The 18,814-nt window shown below is 38.0% G+C and overlaps 1 protein-coding gene across 1 annotated transcript in view; it reads right to left on the reverse strand.

Moving 5' to 3' along the window:
- The window catches only part of ARHGEF9 (Cdc42 guanine nucleotide exchange factor 9), a 293,132-nt gene that overhangs the window by 250,285 nt on the left and 24,033 nt on the right, over positions 1–18,814 (reverse strand). The window contains exons 2-3 of the mRNA XM_072956524.1: positions 12,474–12,618; positions 1,905–1,999 (exon numbers count right to left, since the gene is read on the reverse strand). Of these exons, the coding sequence (XP_072812625.1) occupies positions 1,905–1,999; positions 12,474–12,618 (240 nt within the window). The remainder of the gene's footprint in view (positions 1–1,904; positions 2,000–12,473; positions 12,619–18,814) is intronic.

Below are 18,814 nucleotides of genomic sequence, written 5' to 3' on the forward strand. Positions count from 1 at the left end.
TGAGCTTCAGCATTTTCATATACAAAATGGGGATGATATTTATTGACAGGTTTGCTATGATGTCAAATGAAATACTGGATTTGAAAGCAATTAGTAAAATATCACAGAGATCTAAGCCATTTTTATTACTATTATTACTATCATAACTACTATAAAGACCAAAGGCTAAGCAAATCTTCAAGAAGTGTTTAAGCATTTCAATCCTGTGAATGACATAAAGTCCCCCAAGATTTCCTTGGTGACCCTTATCACTTCCCTAAACCATTGATCCTGGATATTTTATCCTGTTGGGACCACCTCCCTGTATTTCACCTCTTGGGGCCTTACAAAGTCTGGCTTCCCCACAGAAAAGGTCTTATCACAAATGACTAGTTGCTGTCTTTGAGCATACACAAATTACTGATTAGGAGGATTCTGATCATTTTTTCTCTTAGTAAAAAGAAGACTAACATGGACACCTGGCTGAAATGAAAATAGGTGTTCAGACCTGTCTGTTGATGCCCTTTATATTAAGAGAAATGGACCAGCCTGAGTCTGGATCAAGGAAATCAAGTGATGGAAAGTTGGCAAGAAGGCAACTGAGCAGAGGCAGCAAACAGAAGAAAGCAAGTCCAGTGCCATAGAACTTTCCCTCTGGGCCTCACTTTTCAACTCCCAAACTAAAATAAAACAAAACAAAACAAAACAAAAACCTCTCAACTTCACAGCACATCTCCTTGACCAAGAGTTTTTAGGTGGAGGTTGTCATGAAACAGGCCTGAACTACTGTGACTAGAAGCTTATTTCTGAGCAAAAATATTCAAGTTGGAGGATAGTGAAAGTGAAAGGTAAGCCATTAGGCCAGATATCTCTGGGGGTTGCATTCTTAACTGTAATTGCTCACCAGACTTTAACCACAGATCTGTAGCCTTCTGTATCCAAACATACTTGCTCCCACATAGATTGACTCATGCAGGCACACAGACACATTATAAAGCAGGCATCTATATACACCTCAAACAAGAAGATGTAAATGAACAGATCCATAGATCCAAACACATACAAAAAAGTACCAGATGTCAAAACACCCAAAGATACACTCAGACAAAAAGATTATGTATATATATATTATATATTTATATATATATTTATATATATATATATATATATATATATATATATATATATATATATATATATATAGAGAGAGAGAGAGAGAGAGAGAGACAGAGACAGAGAGAGAGAGAGAGGCAGGCATGCACAAGCAGAGAGTTGAATTAAAAAAGATACATTGAAATACACTTAGGGACACCCATAAATGCAGGAAGAAAGCACTTTAAGAAGAATGTAGGTGTACAAAGATCCATATATATAGACATACATGGACAGGCATGCACATGCACAGGGATATAGCAAGAAAACTACATTTACTATACTCAACATAAATACTCAACTGACATGGATATAAAGATAGAGTTCAAGAAGCCTACTCACATTTATATCTGCACTTATGAAATATTTTCTCCAAGGGAATGCATATAAATATGCCACCAGTTAGCACTAAAGATGATCATGAACCCAAAGGATATAATAAAAGCAAATCAAATTACCCATGATTTAAAATCTCACAGTGCATCCTCCCATCTGCCACAAGAAAGGCAGCCAAAGACATTGGCAGGCTGTGTGGAAGCCATAAAAAGCCTTTGACTTACCTCATAGAAAAATTAACCTCAGGGAAAAAAAGATTAATATTCCCAATTTTTTGTAGCCATAAAATAGCTCAAAAACCCATTTTTAAAATTGCTTCCATTCCACATACTGGAAGCTCTAGCACTTGCAATATGTCTATTAAAAAAGAAATCTTAGAAGAAATAAATGGTCCCAGAGGCCCAGCAAGTCCCAAAGGACTAAGAAAAAGGTCTTACTTCATTAATGTGCTTGTTTCCTTGTCTCTGGGCCTTCAAGTATCCACCAATGTTCTTGCAGGTTTCTAGTGTCTTGGAGCCCTGGTCCAAGTTACCTGTGGTAAGAGAATATCCTTTATGTTGAGTCTAGACCTCAGCTCCCTTTACAGAGGCCTGGCTTCTGGTCAACCTAGAACCACTAGGAGTCAGATGAATGGGGAAATGGGAAGGAATATTCAGATGAGGCCAGTGGTGGGAAGAAAGGGAGCTGAAATCAAAAGACAGTATCTGAAGTACCCTGGACCTTCTTACACTGCTCAGAGAATATCTTGAGAGAGGAAGAACCTCAGGACCTCATTAGAAACTGCAAGAAAGAATTCCAGGTCTGGACATGTATGAAGTACTTAAAGTCTTAGGTGGCATGGAAAGCTTGGTTAATTAAAGTATGGGAATATTGTCAAAACATTTTGAATGATAGTTCAAATTTCTTGACCCTCCAAAACTTCCCCAGTTCTACATTTTCATTCCTTTCTATAACCCACCTGTTAAGAAGAAATATGATCAGTGGATATATCCAAAAACCTGGGAGCAGGAGGAGAAACCAAGAACATGTCCAATCAGACCCAATTAGTAAGTGAAATTTGTGTTATCAGAATAGACAGAGAACACTACCTCCATTTTGGAGATAAGGATACTGAGACCCTAAAAAAGGGAAAGATTAGAACAGACTACACACAGGCACACACAGAAACCCAGCAACAATCAGTTTAAATCAAGTAGATATAATTATCAGTCAACATAGATAAACCCCACAGTGACCACAAATCAAAAACCTACAATAAATACATAAAAAATGAAAAAGAAAGAAACCTAAGAATAAGACAAGGGAAAGTCATCAAACAAGAGAAACAAAAAGAAGAAATAAACAGAGAAGAACTACAAAAACAATGGGAAAAAATTTTTAAAAAGTCAGTAAGTACCTAACTATCAATAATCACTTTAAATGTCAATGGACTAAATGTCAAAAGTCATAAGGTAGATGACTGGATTAAAAGACAAGACCCTTCAGTATGCTACCTACAAGAGACTCACTTCAGGGCTAAAGACACAAAACAAAGTGAAGGGACGGAGAAGGATATTTCATGCAAATGGAAATGACAAAAAGGCAAGGGTAGCAATAATCAGACAAAATAGTCTTTAAAACAAAGACTACAACAAAAGATAAAGTACATTACATAATAATAAAAGGATCAACATACAAAGAGTATATTACACTTGTTAACATATACACACCCTAAATATATACATACTAACAGACACAAAGGGAGAAAATGAAAATAATAGAACATTAGTAGGAGAATTTAACTCCCCACTGACATCAAATGACAGATCATCCAGACAGAATATCATTAAGGCAACAATGGTCTTAAATGACACATTAGAACAGTTTGAATTAATGTCTACAGGACATTACATACATTGCAAACGTCAGAATACATATGCTTTTCAAGTGTATATGAAAGATAAAAATCACATAATAGGTCACAAAACAAACCTCAACAAATTTAAGAGGATAGAAAGTATATCAAACATTTTTTCCAACTACAATGGCATGAAACTAGAAATCAACTATAGAAAGAAAGGCAAGAAAACAACAAACACATTGAGACAAAAAAAAAAAATGCCAGAAAAGCTTCCCACTAAAATCTGGGACAAGACAAGGATGCCCACTATCACCCCTCCTATTCAACATAGTCCTGGAAGTCCTAGCCACAGCATTCAGGCAAGAGAAAGAAATAAAAGGGATCCAAATTGGAAAAGAAGAGATAAAAGTGTCATTATATGCTGATGACATGTTACTATATATAGAAAACCAGAAAAGGTCCACACAAAAGCTACTAGAGCTGATTGAAGAATTCAGCAAGGTAGCAGGTTACAAAATTAACGTTCAAAAATCAGTTGCATTTCTTTACACTAACAATAAATCAACAGAAAAAGAAAGTAAAGAAACAATCCCCTTTAAAATAGCACCCAAAGTAATAAAATATCTGGGAATAAATCTAACCAAGGAGGTGAAAGAATTATACACAGAAAAGTATAAACCATTGATGAAGGAAATTAAAGAAGACTTTAAAAAATGAAAAGGTATTCCATGCTCCTGGATTGGAAGAATCAAAACTGTTAAAATGGTCACACTGCCCAAGGCAATCTACAGATTTAATGCAATTCCTATCCAATTACCCAGGACATATTTCACAGAACTAGAACAAATCATAATAAAATTTATATGGAACCATCAAAGACCTAGAATTGCTAAAGAATTACTGAAGAGAAAGAAAGAGACTGGAGGAATAACTCTCCCAGACTTCAGACAATACTATAGAGCTACAGTCATCAAGACAGCATGGTATTGGAACCAAAACAGACATATAGACCAATGGAACAGAATAGAGAGCCTAGAAATGAACCCACAAACTTTCGGTCAACTCATCTTCGACAAAGGAGGCAAGAATATACAATGGTATAAAGACAGTCTCTTCAGCAAATGGTGTTGGGAAAACTGGACAGCAGCATGTAAAACAGTGAAGCTAGAACACTCCCTTACGCCATATACAAAAATCAACTCAAAATGGATTAAAGACTTAAACATAAGACAAGATACAATAAACCTCCTAGAGGAAAACATAGGCAAAACATTATCTGACATACATTTCAAAACTTTTCTCCTAGAAGAAATAAAAGCAAGAATAAACAAATGGGGCCTAATGAAACTTACAAGCTTCTGCACAGCAAAGGAAACCAGAAGTAAAACAAGAAGAAAACCTACGGAATGGGAGAAAATTTTTGCAAGTAAAATCGACAAAGGCTTGATCTCCAGAATATATAAGCAGCTCATACGACTCAATAAGAAAAAAATAAACAACCCAATCCAAAAACGGGCAGAAGACCTAAACAAACAATTCTCCAAGGAAGACATACAAATGATCAAATGCACATGAAAAAATGCTCAATATCACTAATTCTCAGAGAAATGCAAATCAAAACTACAATGAGGTATCACCTCACAGCAGTCAGAATGGCCATCATTCAAAAATCCAAAAATGACAAATGCTGGAGAGGCTGTGGAGAAAGGGGAACCCTCTTAACACTGCTGGTGGGAATGCAGTTTGGTGAAGCCACTATGGAAAACAGTGTGGAGATTCCTCAAAAGACTAGGAATAGACTTACCATATGACCCAGGAATCCCACTCCTGGGCTTGTACCCAGAAGGAAATCTACTTCAGGATGACACCTGCACCCAAATGTTCATAGCAGCACTATTTACAATAGCCAAAACATGGAAACAGCCTAAATGTCCATCAACAGGTGACTGGATAAAGAAGAAGTGGTATATTTATACAATGGAATACTACTCAGCCATAAAAACTGACAACATAACACCACTTGCAGTAACATGGATGCTTCTGGAGAATGTCATTCTAAGTGAAGTAAGCCAGAAACAGAAAGAAAAATACCATATGAGATCGCTCATATGTGGAATCTAAAAAACGAAAACAAAAACAAACAAACAAACAAAAACAAAGCATAAATACAGGACAGAAATAGACTCACAGACAGAGAATACAGACTTGTGGTTACCAGGGGGGTGGAGGGTGGGAAGGGATAGACTGGGATTTTGAAATTGTAGAATAGGTAAACAAGATTACACTGTATAGCACAGGGAAAGATACACAAAATGTTATGATAACTCATAGAGAAAAAAATGTGACAATGTGTGTGTATATGTCCATGAATGACTGAAAAATTGTGCTGAACACTGGAATTTGACACAACATTGTAAAATGGTTACAAATCAATAAAAAATGTTAAAAAAAGCCAGTAAAAACTCAGTGATCTGGTGAGGAAATCAAAAAGGAAATGAAAAAAAGAACTCAAAACAAATGAAAATGGAAATATAACTTCCCAAAATCTATGAGATGCAGCAAAAGCAGTTCTAGGAGGGAAGATCATAGTGATATAGGTCTACCTTATGAAACAAGAAAAATCTTTTATAAGTAAACAACCTAACTTGCTACCTAAAATAATTAGAAAAGAAAAACAAAGGTTAGTAAAAGGAAAGAAATAATAAAAGTCAGAAAGGAAATAAATAAAATAAAGATTAAAAGACAATAGAAAAGATCAGTGAAACCAAGATCTGTTTATTTTTTGAAAAGATAGATAGAACTGATAAATCTTTAGCCAGGTTCACCAAGAAGAAATATGACCCCAATATACAAACTAGAAATGAAAGAAAGCATGTAATAACTGATACCAGAGATATACAAAAATCATAAGAGAATAGTATGAAGTTACATACCAACAATTGAACAATGTAGAAGAAATTGACAAATTTCTAGAAACATACAGACTAAAAAGATAGAGTCAACAGGAAACAGATGATTTGAACAGACCAATCACTAGAAGTCAAATTGAATTTTTAATTAAAAAAAAAAAACTCTAGCAAACAAAAGTCCAGGACTGGATGATTTCACAGGGGAATTCCACCAAACATATAAAGAAGAAATAATACCTATAATTCTCAAACTGTCCCAAAAATTGAAGAAGATGGGACACGCCCAAAGTTATTCTAAAAGGCCAGCATTAATCCAATACCAAAACCGGACAAAAACACTACAAAAAAAGAAAATCTCAGGCCAATATCTTTAATGAATATAGAAACAAAAATCCTCAACAAAATATTAGCAAAGAGAATCCAAAAATATATGAGAAGAATCACACACCATTATCAATTTTGAATTACTCCAGCATCACAGGATGGTTCAACATTCACAAATCAATCAATGAGATACAGCACATTAACAAAAGGAAGGACAAAAATCACATAATCATCTCAACAGATTCAGAAAAAGTATTTGATGAAATTCAACATCTATTCATGATAAAAAATCTCATCAAAGCATTTATAGAAGGAACATATCTCAATGTAATAAAAGGCATTTATGACAGACCACAGCTAACATAACACTCAGTAGTGAAAACCTGAAAGCCTTCTCACTAAATTCAGGAAAAAGACAAGGATGCCCACTCTTACCACTTCTATTTAACATAGTATTGGGAGTGTTAGCCACAGTAATCAGACAAGAAAAAGAAATGAAATATATCCAGATTGGACGGGAAGAGGTAAAACTGTCATTATTTGCAGATGACACAATACTTTATATAAAGAACTCTAAACTCTTCATGCAAAAACCAAATGAAGGTTGCAAGATACGAGATTAATATACAGAAATATTCTTTCTTTCTATACACTAAAACTGAACTATCAGGAAAAGAAAGTAAAAAAAAATCGATTTAAAATCACATAAATAATACTGAGGAATAAACTTAACCAAGGAGGTGAAAGACCTATACTCTGAAAATTATAAAACATTAATGAAGGAAATTGGAGATGATACAAAGAAATAGAAAGATATCACATGCTCTTGGACTGAAAGAACTAATGTTTAAATGGCCACACCACCCAAAACAATCTACAGATTTATTGCAATTCCTATCAAAACATCCATGACATTTTTTCACAAAACTGCAACAAGTTATCCTAAAATTCATATGGAACAACAAAAGACCCAAATTGCCCAAGCAATCTTGAGAAAAAAGAAAGCTGGAAGTATAACCTTCCCAGGCTTTAGGCTTTATTACAAAGCTACACTAAACAAAACACCTTGATATTGGCACAAAAACAGACAGATAGATCAATGGAAGAGAATAGAAAGCCCATAAATAAACCTATGCACCTATGGTCAATCAATCTACAACCAAGGAGGCAAGAATATACAATGGAGAAAAGATAGTCTCTTCAACAAGTGGTGTTGGGAAAACTGGACAGTTGCATGTAAAACAATGAGATTAGAGCATTCCCTCTTACTTTATACAAAAATAAACTCAAAATGACTTAAAGACTTGAATGTAAGACCTGGAAATATAAAATGCCTACAAGAGAACATAGTTGGAATACTCTTTGAGATAAATTGTAGCAATAATTTTTTGGATCAGTCTCCTAAGCAAAATAAATAAATAAATAAATAAATGAATGAATAAATGAATGAATGAATGAATGAATGAATAAATAAATAAATAAAAGCAACAATAAACAAATTGGACCTAACTAAACTTTCAAGTTTTTGTATGGCAAAGGAAACCATAAAAAAAGGAAAGACAGCCTACAGAATGGGAGAAAACATTTGCATATGATGTGACTGACAAGGGGTTAATATCCAAAACATATAGACAGCTCATATAACTTAGTAACAAAACAAAAATAAAAAATGGGCAGAGATCTGAATAGATGTTTCTCCAATGAAGATATACAGATGGTTCACAGGCACATGAAATGATGTTCAACATTGCTAATTATTAGAGAAATGCAAATCAAAACAATGAGCTATCATGTCACACCTGTCAGAATGTCTATCATCAAAAAGTCCACAAATAACAAATGTCAGAGTAAATATGGAGAAAAGGGAACCCTTGTAAACTGTTGGTGAGAATGCAAATTGGTCCAGCTACTATGGAAGACAGTATGGAGGTTCCTCTAAAAACTAAAAATATAACCACCATATGATCCAGCAGTTCCTCTCTGGATATATATCTGCAAAAACAAAAACACTAACTTGAGAAGATACATGCCCCCCAATGTTCATAGTAGCACTATTTACAACAACCAAGACATGGAAGCAACCCAAGTGTCCATCAACAGGCGATTAGATTAAGAATATGTGGGATGTATATTTAGATAGATAGATAGATAGATAGATAGATAGATAGATAGATAGATAGATAGATAGATAAGTACATCATGGAATATTAGTCAGCCATAAAAATGAAATATTGTTATTTGCAGCAACATGGATGGACCTAGAAATTATTATGCTTAGTCAAATAAGTGAGACAGAGAAAGACAAGCACTGTGTGATATACTTATATGTGGAATCTAAAAAGTAATACAAATGAATGTGTGTGCAAAACAGAAAGAGACTCACAAACTGAAAACAAATTTGTAATTGCCAAAGGGGAAACAGCAGGGGAGAGGGACAAATTAGGGGTATGAGATTAGCAGATACAAACTATTACATATATAAGATAGATAAGCAACAAGGATATACTGTAGAGCATAGGGAATTATGCCCATTGTTTTGTAATAAACTATAATGGAATATAATCTGCAAAAATACTGAATCACTATGCTGTACAGCTGAAACTATCAGTTGTTAAACATAGCTAAATGAGATACCATCACCACAGAAATACTCAAATAATGAGCAATGATACATTAGTTTATTCTTATCTGCTCAGAATGAGCGTCTTGCTTAGGATTGCTTCCAACTGCCCCATGGCCATTCAACTGATTGATGTTAGATTCTTCTTGCTGTACCCTACAACACTCTTAACCAACCAATCCAGAGCCACCCCTTTTGGGCGGAATAGGGCCTCAGTGGGAAATGATCTGAATGTCACTGCCAAAACAGGCCTCTGAGTCAGCCAAGCTCCAAGTTGTTTGAGCACAGATCAGCAAATATGGGGTGTGATATGTATAAGGGTATGCCAATATGGGGTCTACTTCTGGGATCCTGGTTCTTTCACGTAGAAGAACTTACTTCATTTAGAAAGTAAATCTTGGATTCTAATATTGCCATCAACAGATATTTATGGACTATCAACAGTGTAAAGGGCCTAGATAGGCATAACTCCTATTTATTGTTATTGCCACTACTATCATTCCAATCTAGTTGTATAGCACCTTAGAATTTAAATAGCACTTTTATGTTTATTTCCTTTGAGCCTTACAGCATTGCTTGCATGGTTCAAATTATTACCCTAATATTACAGATAAAACTAAGTCTCAAAGTAGTAAAGTGTACTAGATCACACAGTTAGTAATTGACAGAGCCAAGATTCAAATCCAGGTATGTCTGGAAAACTTTTGCTCCTCCCAGCACAGCAGGCCATCAAAAGGCAAACTCCACTGACTTTCCAATTTTGTTCAATAAATGTTTGTTGTGTAAGTGAGTCAATGAGTAGATGAGTAATGAGAGGAAGTAGCTCATATACTAGGGCAGATTCAGGTTGGGCTCCATGGTGGTGTACATGTGTGTGCATGTGTGAATGTCCTTGGGCATATACAATTGGTAGAGGGCAATGAGGAGAAGGAATCTGCCATCACTGAGCACCATATAGGCCAGAAACTATGGCAGGGACATTCAGAGATTCTGTTTCACTCAATCCTCACAATGATCCTGTGAGTCAGTTGTTATCCAGTATCTCATTCCTCAGGTGGTGGAACTGAGGCCCAGAGAGGTTATGCAGTTTGCCCAAGGTGGTGGAAAAGAAATTTGAACCTGAGTCTGTCCAACTGCAAACTGATCCTCTCTCCGCTATAGTTGCCTTTTGGAACCTACTGATTAGAAGCTGAGAGGGAGGAGCTGGTAGGAATGTTCACAGAGGAAGATGGAAATGCAGAGATTGAGTACTAGAAAACAAACTGAGGTCCTTCAGGCCCCAAGCAATATGGAAGTAAACAGGCACTTAATGGGAATGGGATCCTTGGATACCATTGCCAGCAGGGTCAGGGATATAAGAGAAGCTGAGTGACAAATGGCTTCCCAAATGGGATCCTGATGTCATCCTCCTTCCTAGGGATATTTTTAACCCATGTGTCTCTTTGGGACCTTGAGAAGCAGAGCTGCAATGTGGAAGCCACTTATATCCTTGAGATGTGTGGCTGCTAAGGTGATGGCAGGACCTGTGCCAAACTCAGGGGTACATTTTCCCATCCATGGCCTATAAATAAACACAGAGCAGTCCCCAAGGTAGCTATTAACCATGGCTTTGCTAGGCTTTCCTCTGAGGGGTTTTCAGGAAGGTGGGGGAGTTGGGCACTCTGATGCACTTGGCAGTGCAGTGGTAGCAGCTGCTAAAAAGCATCTAAATTTCTATGGGGTTGGGCTCACTTTCTAAGAGGGAGGGAGGAGGGAAACAGCTGTGACCAGACCCCTTGCTTTAGGCCCCCTGAACTGACCTAAGGGATTGCATGAGAGTGCCTTAACCTCAGGCAGAGGACTTAGAAAATATGGCAGGCATCTGTTCCTGCCTTGATGACTTGGCTTATGCCCACCACTGCCTGTCTTCTCATGGGGAAGGAGGTGGCTGGCAATTCTAGTACTGGTGAGCTTGAATGGAACCAAGGCTTGACATTCCAACATCACGATGTTGCTCTATAACTGGAGTAAAATCACACTGTGACATGGTGAAAAGTCAGGAGATTTAAGCTGTCCATCATAACTCTGTTATGAAATGACTTATGACCTTGACCCTTCCCCTGTCTGAGACTATTTTTCCCATTCATAAAACAAGAGGATGGAGGAACCTCTAAGAACCCTCCTAGCTTTGACAGTGAAGGATTATCTCCCTTCAGAATATTCATTCTTTCCTTTTACAACCTCCCTGGCTTCTGGGGATTTCTGAGGGAAATTATGATACAAAAATCTTAAGCCTGAAATTTCTTTGGCTCCTACCTTCCTGAAATTCTGGCAAGGAATTGCAGGGTTGGAAATAAACTCCAAGTTAAAGCATCCCCGACATGTCCTCCACAAATGGAGTAAGGAGAATAAAAGAGAAAAGAAGAGGAGAAATGGCAGGTTCAGAGCAGCTATAGAGCCTTTGGGGTTGAGGGAAGCTTTAGGTCATGGGGAAGTGGGATCAGGTTTCCCAGAGCTTGTAGACACCATAGAAAACTTTGGAAAGGAATACTGTGAGGTCTTGTGTGTCCTTAGTATTCATGAAAATTATGTTGCTGTGAAAAAGACTGAGGGTGGGGCCTATTAAGTGGCTGTTAGAGTGTGGTTTAAGGCCCATGGGCAAGAAAGCATGGAATTCCCCTGTTGTGGCAGAAAATGGAATTTTACTTGTGAGTCACAAGAGTCTGTCAGGCAGGCCAGTGAGCTGAGTTATAAAGGATGCACCCTGAAGCTCTGGGAGGTAACTGAATTTTTGACTAGGGGAAGCCTCTGGGATTTGAGTGGGATAAATGAAGCTGCCTTGAGCCTTCAGGGGCTTTCCATGGTCAGTAGCCAGTGAAGGGGTTAGGACCTGGGGCCCACAGAGAGTAAGTTAAGCAAGATGCCAGAGAGATAGGGCTAGAATGATCACCTGGGAGGTGGGAATTATGGGACTGGTCCCTTTGAGGCCAGGAGGGTGTATATAAGAGCACTATGAAAAGGGTGGGGGGAGTTTATGAGACCTGAAAAGTATTAGGAACAGAGGGTCTGGGAAAAATGAGGCTTTGAGAAGATGGAATATTTGAGTGTTTTGAGATTAAAGCCCCCCCCAAATAAGGATATTTGCATTTTGAAAGAGCATGTCTATACCAAGGCATTGCTAACAGTGAATTTTCAGATACCAATGAGAAAGAGAGTACTGGGGAGCTAAAAGGAGGGATTAAGGGGGAAGGAAGGTAAATGATCACACAATTTGTGAATGCATGAGGCCTGCCAAGCATTTCCTGCCTCAGAAACCAGGGCAAAAAAGGCATACCTGTGAAAAGCTTCCTAGGTCTCCTCCAGCCCACTTGATCTAGCTCTCTGGGAAAGCTCTGTGAGATGGGCAGAGAGTGGCATTTTTCCAGGAGGATTTTGAGGGATGGAGTCCTTGGTGATGGTTCAGCTGGGGGAGAGAAAGTCTGCAAAAATTAATAAGAATTAGATATTCAGTGGGGATGGGCAATGGGCCACCACATGGCTTAAACAGCAGAAATTCCAATTTAAAATATCATGTGGTCCAGCACCCAAATCCAGACAGGGTTACCATGTATCATCAGTAAATGCAAGCAAAGATCCAACTACCAAGAGCCTAAAAGACACCAGGCAGTGGAGAATATGAAAATCAAGCAACTGATTGAAAGAAAATAGCATATGTTTCTCCTTTTTTGGGCATTTTATGTATGTTTAGTTAGTATTGGGATGGGGGAACTGAGGATACTGAATTTGCTATAGACTTTAACATTTACTCAATGTGACACCAGGGGTGAATGAATTCGTCTTTCTGAGTCTCCGTTTCCTCATCTGCATAAAAAGGATAGTGATAATACCTACTTTGTAAAGTTACCAGCATGAAGAAGTGAAATAATGTACATAAAGCACATAACAAAATACTAAGAAAAAGTATGTGTATGTGTGAAAGAATGAAAATGAGAGAGAGAGAGAGAGAAACTTTCTCTTGCCAGAAGCACATCTTAGCTAAGATCAAGTCCAAATCTTCTTTGATTTCAACATAGTCAGCTGTTTTCATCCCAAATCTTTCTTTCTTTTCCAAAATCCTGACCTCCAAGTGGTAAAAGACAAAAGTAACTAACTTCTGTGAATTATCTATGGACAATCTGTTATGCACAAGGTACCCTTCTAAGTATATTTGTGCATACTATGTCATTCAATTTTCACAACTACTCCCTAAGGTAGATAGTAGCCCATTTTGCAGCAAGGAAACCAAGGTCAGAAAGGACAAATGAGTTACTCAAGGTCACACAACTAGCAAATGGTAGGTTTATCTGACTATAGACTTGCCATGATGCCTTTGTAAAAAAGATAAAAATAGTTCCTTGGCCTACATTCTTCAAGTTCCTCCTCAATACTCCTAAGACACTATGACATAGTACAGGATGCTTTCAACTGTATTATTCATCCCTAGAGGATTAAGTGTTGGGAGAAGTTAATAGTTTGGATGGCACAGGTATGAAACACTAATAAACATGAATGTCAATGAAATAGAGACCAGACACTAAAAGAGGTTGCTTTTAGGACCTGTGGTGATAGCAGAGCCCAAAAGGAAGAAAGACACCTTTCTTTCCAAGCAAGTACTTAGTCAATGAGAAGCCATGGACTCTTCATTTACTAGAGCCCTCCCAATGCTCTTTTCACCTCTACAAAAGTATAGTCCTTCCCTTGTTGTGCAGGGGTTTGGACTTGGCACACCATGATTACAGATTCTAGATTGCAATTTTCTGCTGATCCTGAATATAAACCCATCTTTGCTGAAGAAACATCTGGAAGTATTTTCATTTCAGGATGACATTTCAGTGGCTCATGCAAGGACCAGAGAAGACTCCCTCCCTGTGACAGCACTGAAGTTAGTGAGCAAACAGGTGTGATACCCACAATTGAGCCCATTTTGCTTACTGCTTTTTCTCACCAAACCTAGAGTTTAAAGGTATGTGTTTCTCCTGGATCCAAGCTCATGCCCTCTTTGTTTTTGAAGCTCTCCAGGCTTTATTCATGATCTATTATAAGGTTTCATCTTTCCAGTACATCCTGGTTCTGTATTTGAGTATTTGTTTGACACTTTGGTCTGATTTTAAGTTCAGACTGTTTCAACAGAAGCTGGCTAAAAATGTCTTCAGCCAAATTTCTTCAGAAACAGGGGCTGCTTCTCCGAAACTGTGACTGTTTCTCAGCCCTCAGCCTGTTCCTTTGGAATAGGAGCTGTTATCCAGAAACTAGCTGAAAAAGCTTTTGGCCTCACTCCTTTAGGGCCAGGCTGTTTCCTTAGAATTGGCTGGTATTCACACTTGTAAACTGTTTGTATTGAGCTGTTAGTGCTGTAAGCCAATTGAGCTATTTGAAAATTGTCCTTTACTCTAGAGAAAAACCTCTGAGAAATGGGACCCAAGTAATCTAAGTATTTTGAGGGCACCTTCCCCTACAGGGACTCCAGCAATTTTACGTTTAAAAACCATGCTCCTTTCTCATGTGCATTTTTAACTAAATGTGCCAACCTGACCAAAGGCAATTTAGAATATTAGTGACAATTATGGAAAACTTATGAAATCTCCAAGCATAATTTCCTCAGAACTGAATTGGACTACAGTAGCTCAAAACTTTCCAGAACTGAGTGGAATGCTTATTTCCATTTGTATTTTGAGATTTCCTAACATTATCAGGAATATATAATTTCATCCCTGGAAAATAATATTTTTAGATTAACTGAGGCAAACAAAGAACAATAAAATGGCTCCCAAAAATCTCAGGATTTTCTTCCTTGGCTTCTTTGACTCAGGCTTGGCTTTTGATGCCATCTTGTCTCTGTCCCTCTCTCCACTCCTCATGGCCAGACTCCATACCTGACACGAACCCCCTCCTTTCCTTCTGCACAGCCAAAACCTCCACTAACCCTCAATTCTGCCCCTCTTACTAATTCCCTCATCAAACTTCTGTTTTCTGTAAAACTCTCCCCACACCCTTTTACTCTGAACTTGTCAGAACCTGACCTTTTAAGATTAAGACTTATGAGGATCCAGGAGCCAAACATTTAATTTCTTATATTGCTGGGACTAAAGCTGAACTGCAAGTCATAGTCAGAGATTTTCCCAGGGAAACCGAAGAGTCTCACAAACTTGCTGGAAAATTAAATATAGTCATTCAATGTATCAACCTGGCTTCTATGATTTAAATCAGATAGTTTATATGTTTGTTAGTGAAGGCTAGCTTGGCATTGGATGACAACCACTAACTAGGAAAATCCTGAAATATCTCTACAATTACAACTGGGAGGTCAGCCCTCTAACTTATATGATCAGGCTCCATCAATCACTAGGCAAATTTACTTGGCAATTCTTAGAGCTTTTCCAAAGCCTGTTGATTCGAACAAAATTCAGGCTTTCACACAAAAGTCTGAGGAACCTGCTCATGACTATTCCAATCCACTTCACACTGTTTTGAAAGAAAACTCTGGTCTTCTTTCAGATATTGATTTCACCCAGGCAAATTTTAACTTTCTGTTTATAAACTGGGACCCTTCCCTTCTAGTAAAAAGGACCAGGGTGAAATGAGAAACTATGTCCACTTCAGATGTAGTTAATCTGTCAAACCAGCTCTCTTGCAGTCTAGATGAATCACCTCTAAGGAAGGCTGCCAAAATTCTTAAACTTCAACTGTAGCAAAGGAATGCTCCTAAACAAAACCTAAAAACCCTCCTAGTTCCTGCCATTATTGCAAAGAGCCAGGGCAGTGGCAAAGAGATTGTGACAAATTTAAGCACTTCTGGTGCTTTCATCTTTCTAACTAGCCTCTCCAGCATCTTCCCAATTTTCAGTGATGGTGCCCCAAGGAACCAAAGGAGCTCCTCCCATTCCCATTAAGAGGGAGGCCTTGTAATTGCCTTGAGGAACATGTCTCCAGATTGGGGATGAATCTCTTCCTGTCCTAACTGACACTGGAGCCACACTCTCAGTGTTCAACCCCACTACTATAAAACAGCCTCTTCCTAGGAGCACTAAAATTGTTCAAATAGTGGAGATCTCTAATGAATCTCAAGCGGTTCCTGTCTCTGAACCTATTCCCTTTTGTTTAGGTCCTTTGAGAGATACACACCCTTTTCTCCTTAGTTCTCTGCCTCCACCCATTTATTAGGCTGAAAGTTCTTAGAGAATTATAGTGTCAGAATTTCTTTCTCCATAAAGGGGAAAACAATTCTAGAATTTGACAGTACTCATCAAAGTAACCAATCAGATGAAGTAAGTGACACTTTGACATCTTTTGTTTACTGTTTCTGACTGTACTAGAGCTGATTCTGGAAACAATGATCATTTGACCCTTTTGAACCAGCTACTACTTTCCTTACAGGCAAATTATTTAAATGAAGTTGGCAAAATTCACAGTTCACTACCCATCAAGATTCAAATAGCGCCCTCAAAACCTCTTCCCAAAATTAAACAATAATCTTTAAGTAAAGAGGCCCTTCAAGGCATAAAGCCCATAGTGGAAGATTACAAGGCTCAGGGCCTCATTATCCCTTGTACTAGTTTCTGGAACTATCCCATTTTACTGGAGAGAAAACTTAAGGGCTGAGGGTGGAGGTCTGTCCAACAAACAACATCGCAATTCCCTGACACCCTGTTGTTCCTTATCCTCACAGGTTACTAACATACATTCCCATTGGAAGCTAATTATTTACTGTAATTGATTTAAGCAGTGAACTCTTCAGCAATCCAGGTGATGAAGCTAGTCAATGCCTTTTGCCTTCACTGGGAATGAAAAACAATTCACCTGGACAGTAATGCCTTTGGGATTTCTGAGAGTCCTTGTTTCTCCCAAATCCTGAAGGCTGATCTGGAAGATATAAAGTTCCCTAGGGGTTCTCATTTGTTGCAATGTGTGAATAATTGGCTTCTTTGCTCTACTTCTCAGGTCTCCTCACAGGAAGACAGCATCTACTTGCAAAGCTTTTATCACTAAAGGGACACAAGACTGATAAAGAAAAACTGAAGTTTGCCCAAACCCAAGTTCAATTTAGGGCATCTGGTATCAGGACAAGGGCTAGCTACACCTAGATCCTGATAGACTTCATGGTGTCCTAAGTTTCCCAAAACCCAAAACTAAGCACCAACTATGAGGTTTTCTCTAGTTTGTTGGTTATTGTTCAAGTTGGATTCCAAATTTCTCTCTTATGGAAGCCTCTATATGTTTTATTCAACAGTAACAACCCCTACCATTATGGGAGGAGTCAAATGACATAGTCTTCAAGGCCTTAAAGGAGTGTTTGATGAACCCAACTGCCACTGGGCATCCCAGTCCTCAGATTCCCCTTTTCCTTTTTGCACATGAAAAGGAAGAGAATGCCCTTGGGGTATTCATCCAAACACAGGGGGACCACCATTGACCCATAAGATATTGTAGCCAGTGGTTGGACCTTATGGCTTGGAGAAAACCCTCCAAGAAACTCATTGTGGGGTCCCCTTTAACCGTTTTTGTACCTCATGCAGTAGAAGCTCTCCTGAATTCTCATCACACTCAAATTCCTCAGTCAGCCACCTCACCTCCTATGAAGTTCTTTTGTTAACTGCTCCTCACATAATTCTTTTACCTTGTAATAACCTTAGCCCAAATAGTCTTCTCCTCTGTCACCCATGAAGTCCCTCAGGATAGTTTAACTCTGATTAACCACCTTCTGAATCTTTGAGAGTCTCTACAGGAAATCCCATTGGATAACATTGACTTTTAATGTTTCACTGATGGTTCTTACTTAAAAGGTGACAATGGGTGTGCTATTATAACTCCTTTTGATGTTGTTGAAGTAGGATCTTTTCCTATGGCTACTTTGGCCCAATAGGCTGAATTGATATGCTCTTACATGGACTTGTAGTTTAACCAAGGGCAAAACTACCCATATTTATACTAATAGTCCATATACTGTTGGAGTGGCTCTTTATTTTGGAGTGTTGTGGCTTCCTTATGTCCAGTGGAAATAAACTTAAAATGACCTTTATGTTCTGGATCATTGAATGCAATACCTTACCTGCCACTTTAGCTATAATTAAGATTTTGGGGCATAGTTCTAAACTAGGCTCTCTGAAACATTATGGAAATATTGTGTTGGAATTTCCACTAGGAATGTTGCCCTTAAAGGGACTAACAAAAATCAAACCACTGTCATTGTCCAAAGGGATATTTCCTCAAATGATAACTTAGAAAAACTGGCTAGAGTAGCCCGACAATTTGGCCAGAGAAAAAGGAAAACAAGATTGTAAATTCAACTATTGTTGGTTTGCTAAAAAGAGAAACCTCTAGTTTGGAGCAAATAATAACCCATCCTACCAGAGACTCTGAAGTTCCCACTCCTAGCCACTGTACTGCATTAAACCATCAGTCTACTGACAAAATGATAGCCTTTGTGAATCAATATTAGTGGGGAAACATTAACAAAGCCACAAAAAGTACCTACCTCACTTGTCTTGCTTGTTCAAACTACAACCCAGTGGAGCCTGTTCTTACTGCTCCCAGACATTTTAAACTGCTTAATGCACCATTTGAACTCTGGTAAATGGATTTCATACGATGTTTCATACAACATCTTATGGGTATAAATGTTTTAGTCATGGTCTGTAT

Source organism: Vicugna pacos, chromosome X, assembly GCF_048564905.1.
Source record: "Vicugna pacos chromosome X, VicPac4, whole genome shotgun sequence".
Classification (NCBI taxonomy): Eukaryota; Metazoa; Chordata; class Mammalia; order Artiodactyla; family Camelidae; genus Vicugna; species Vicugna pacos.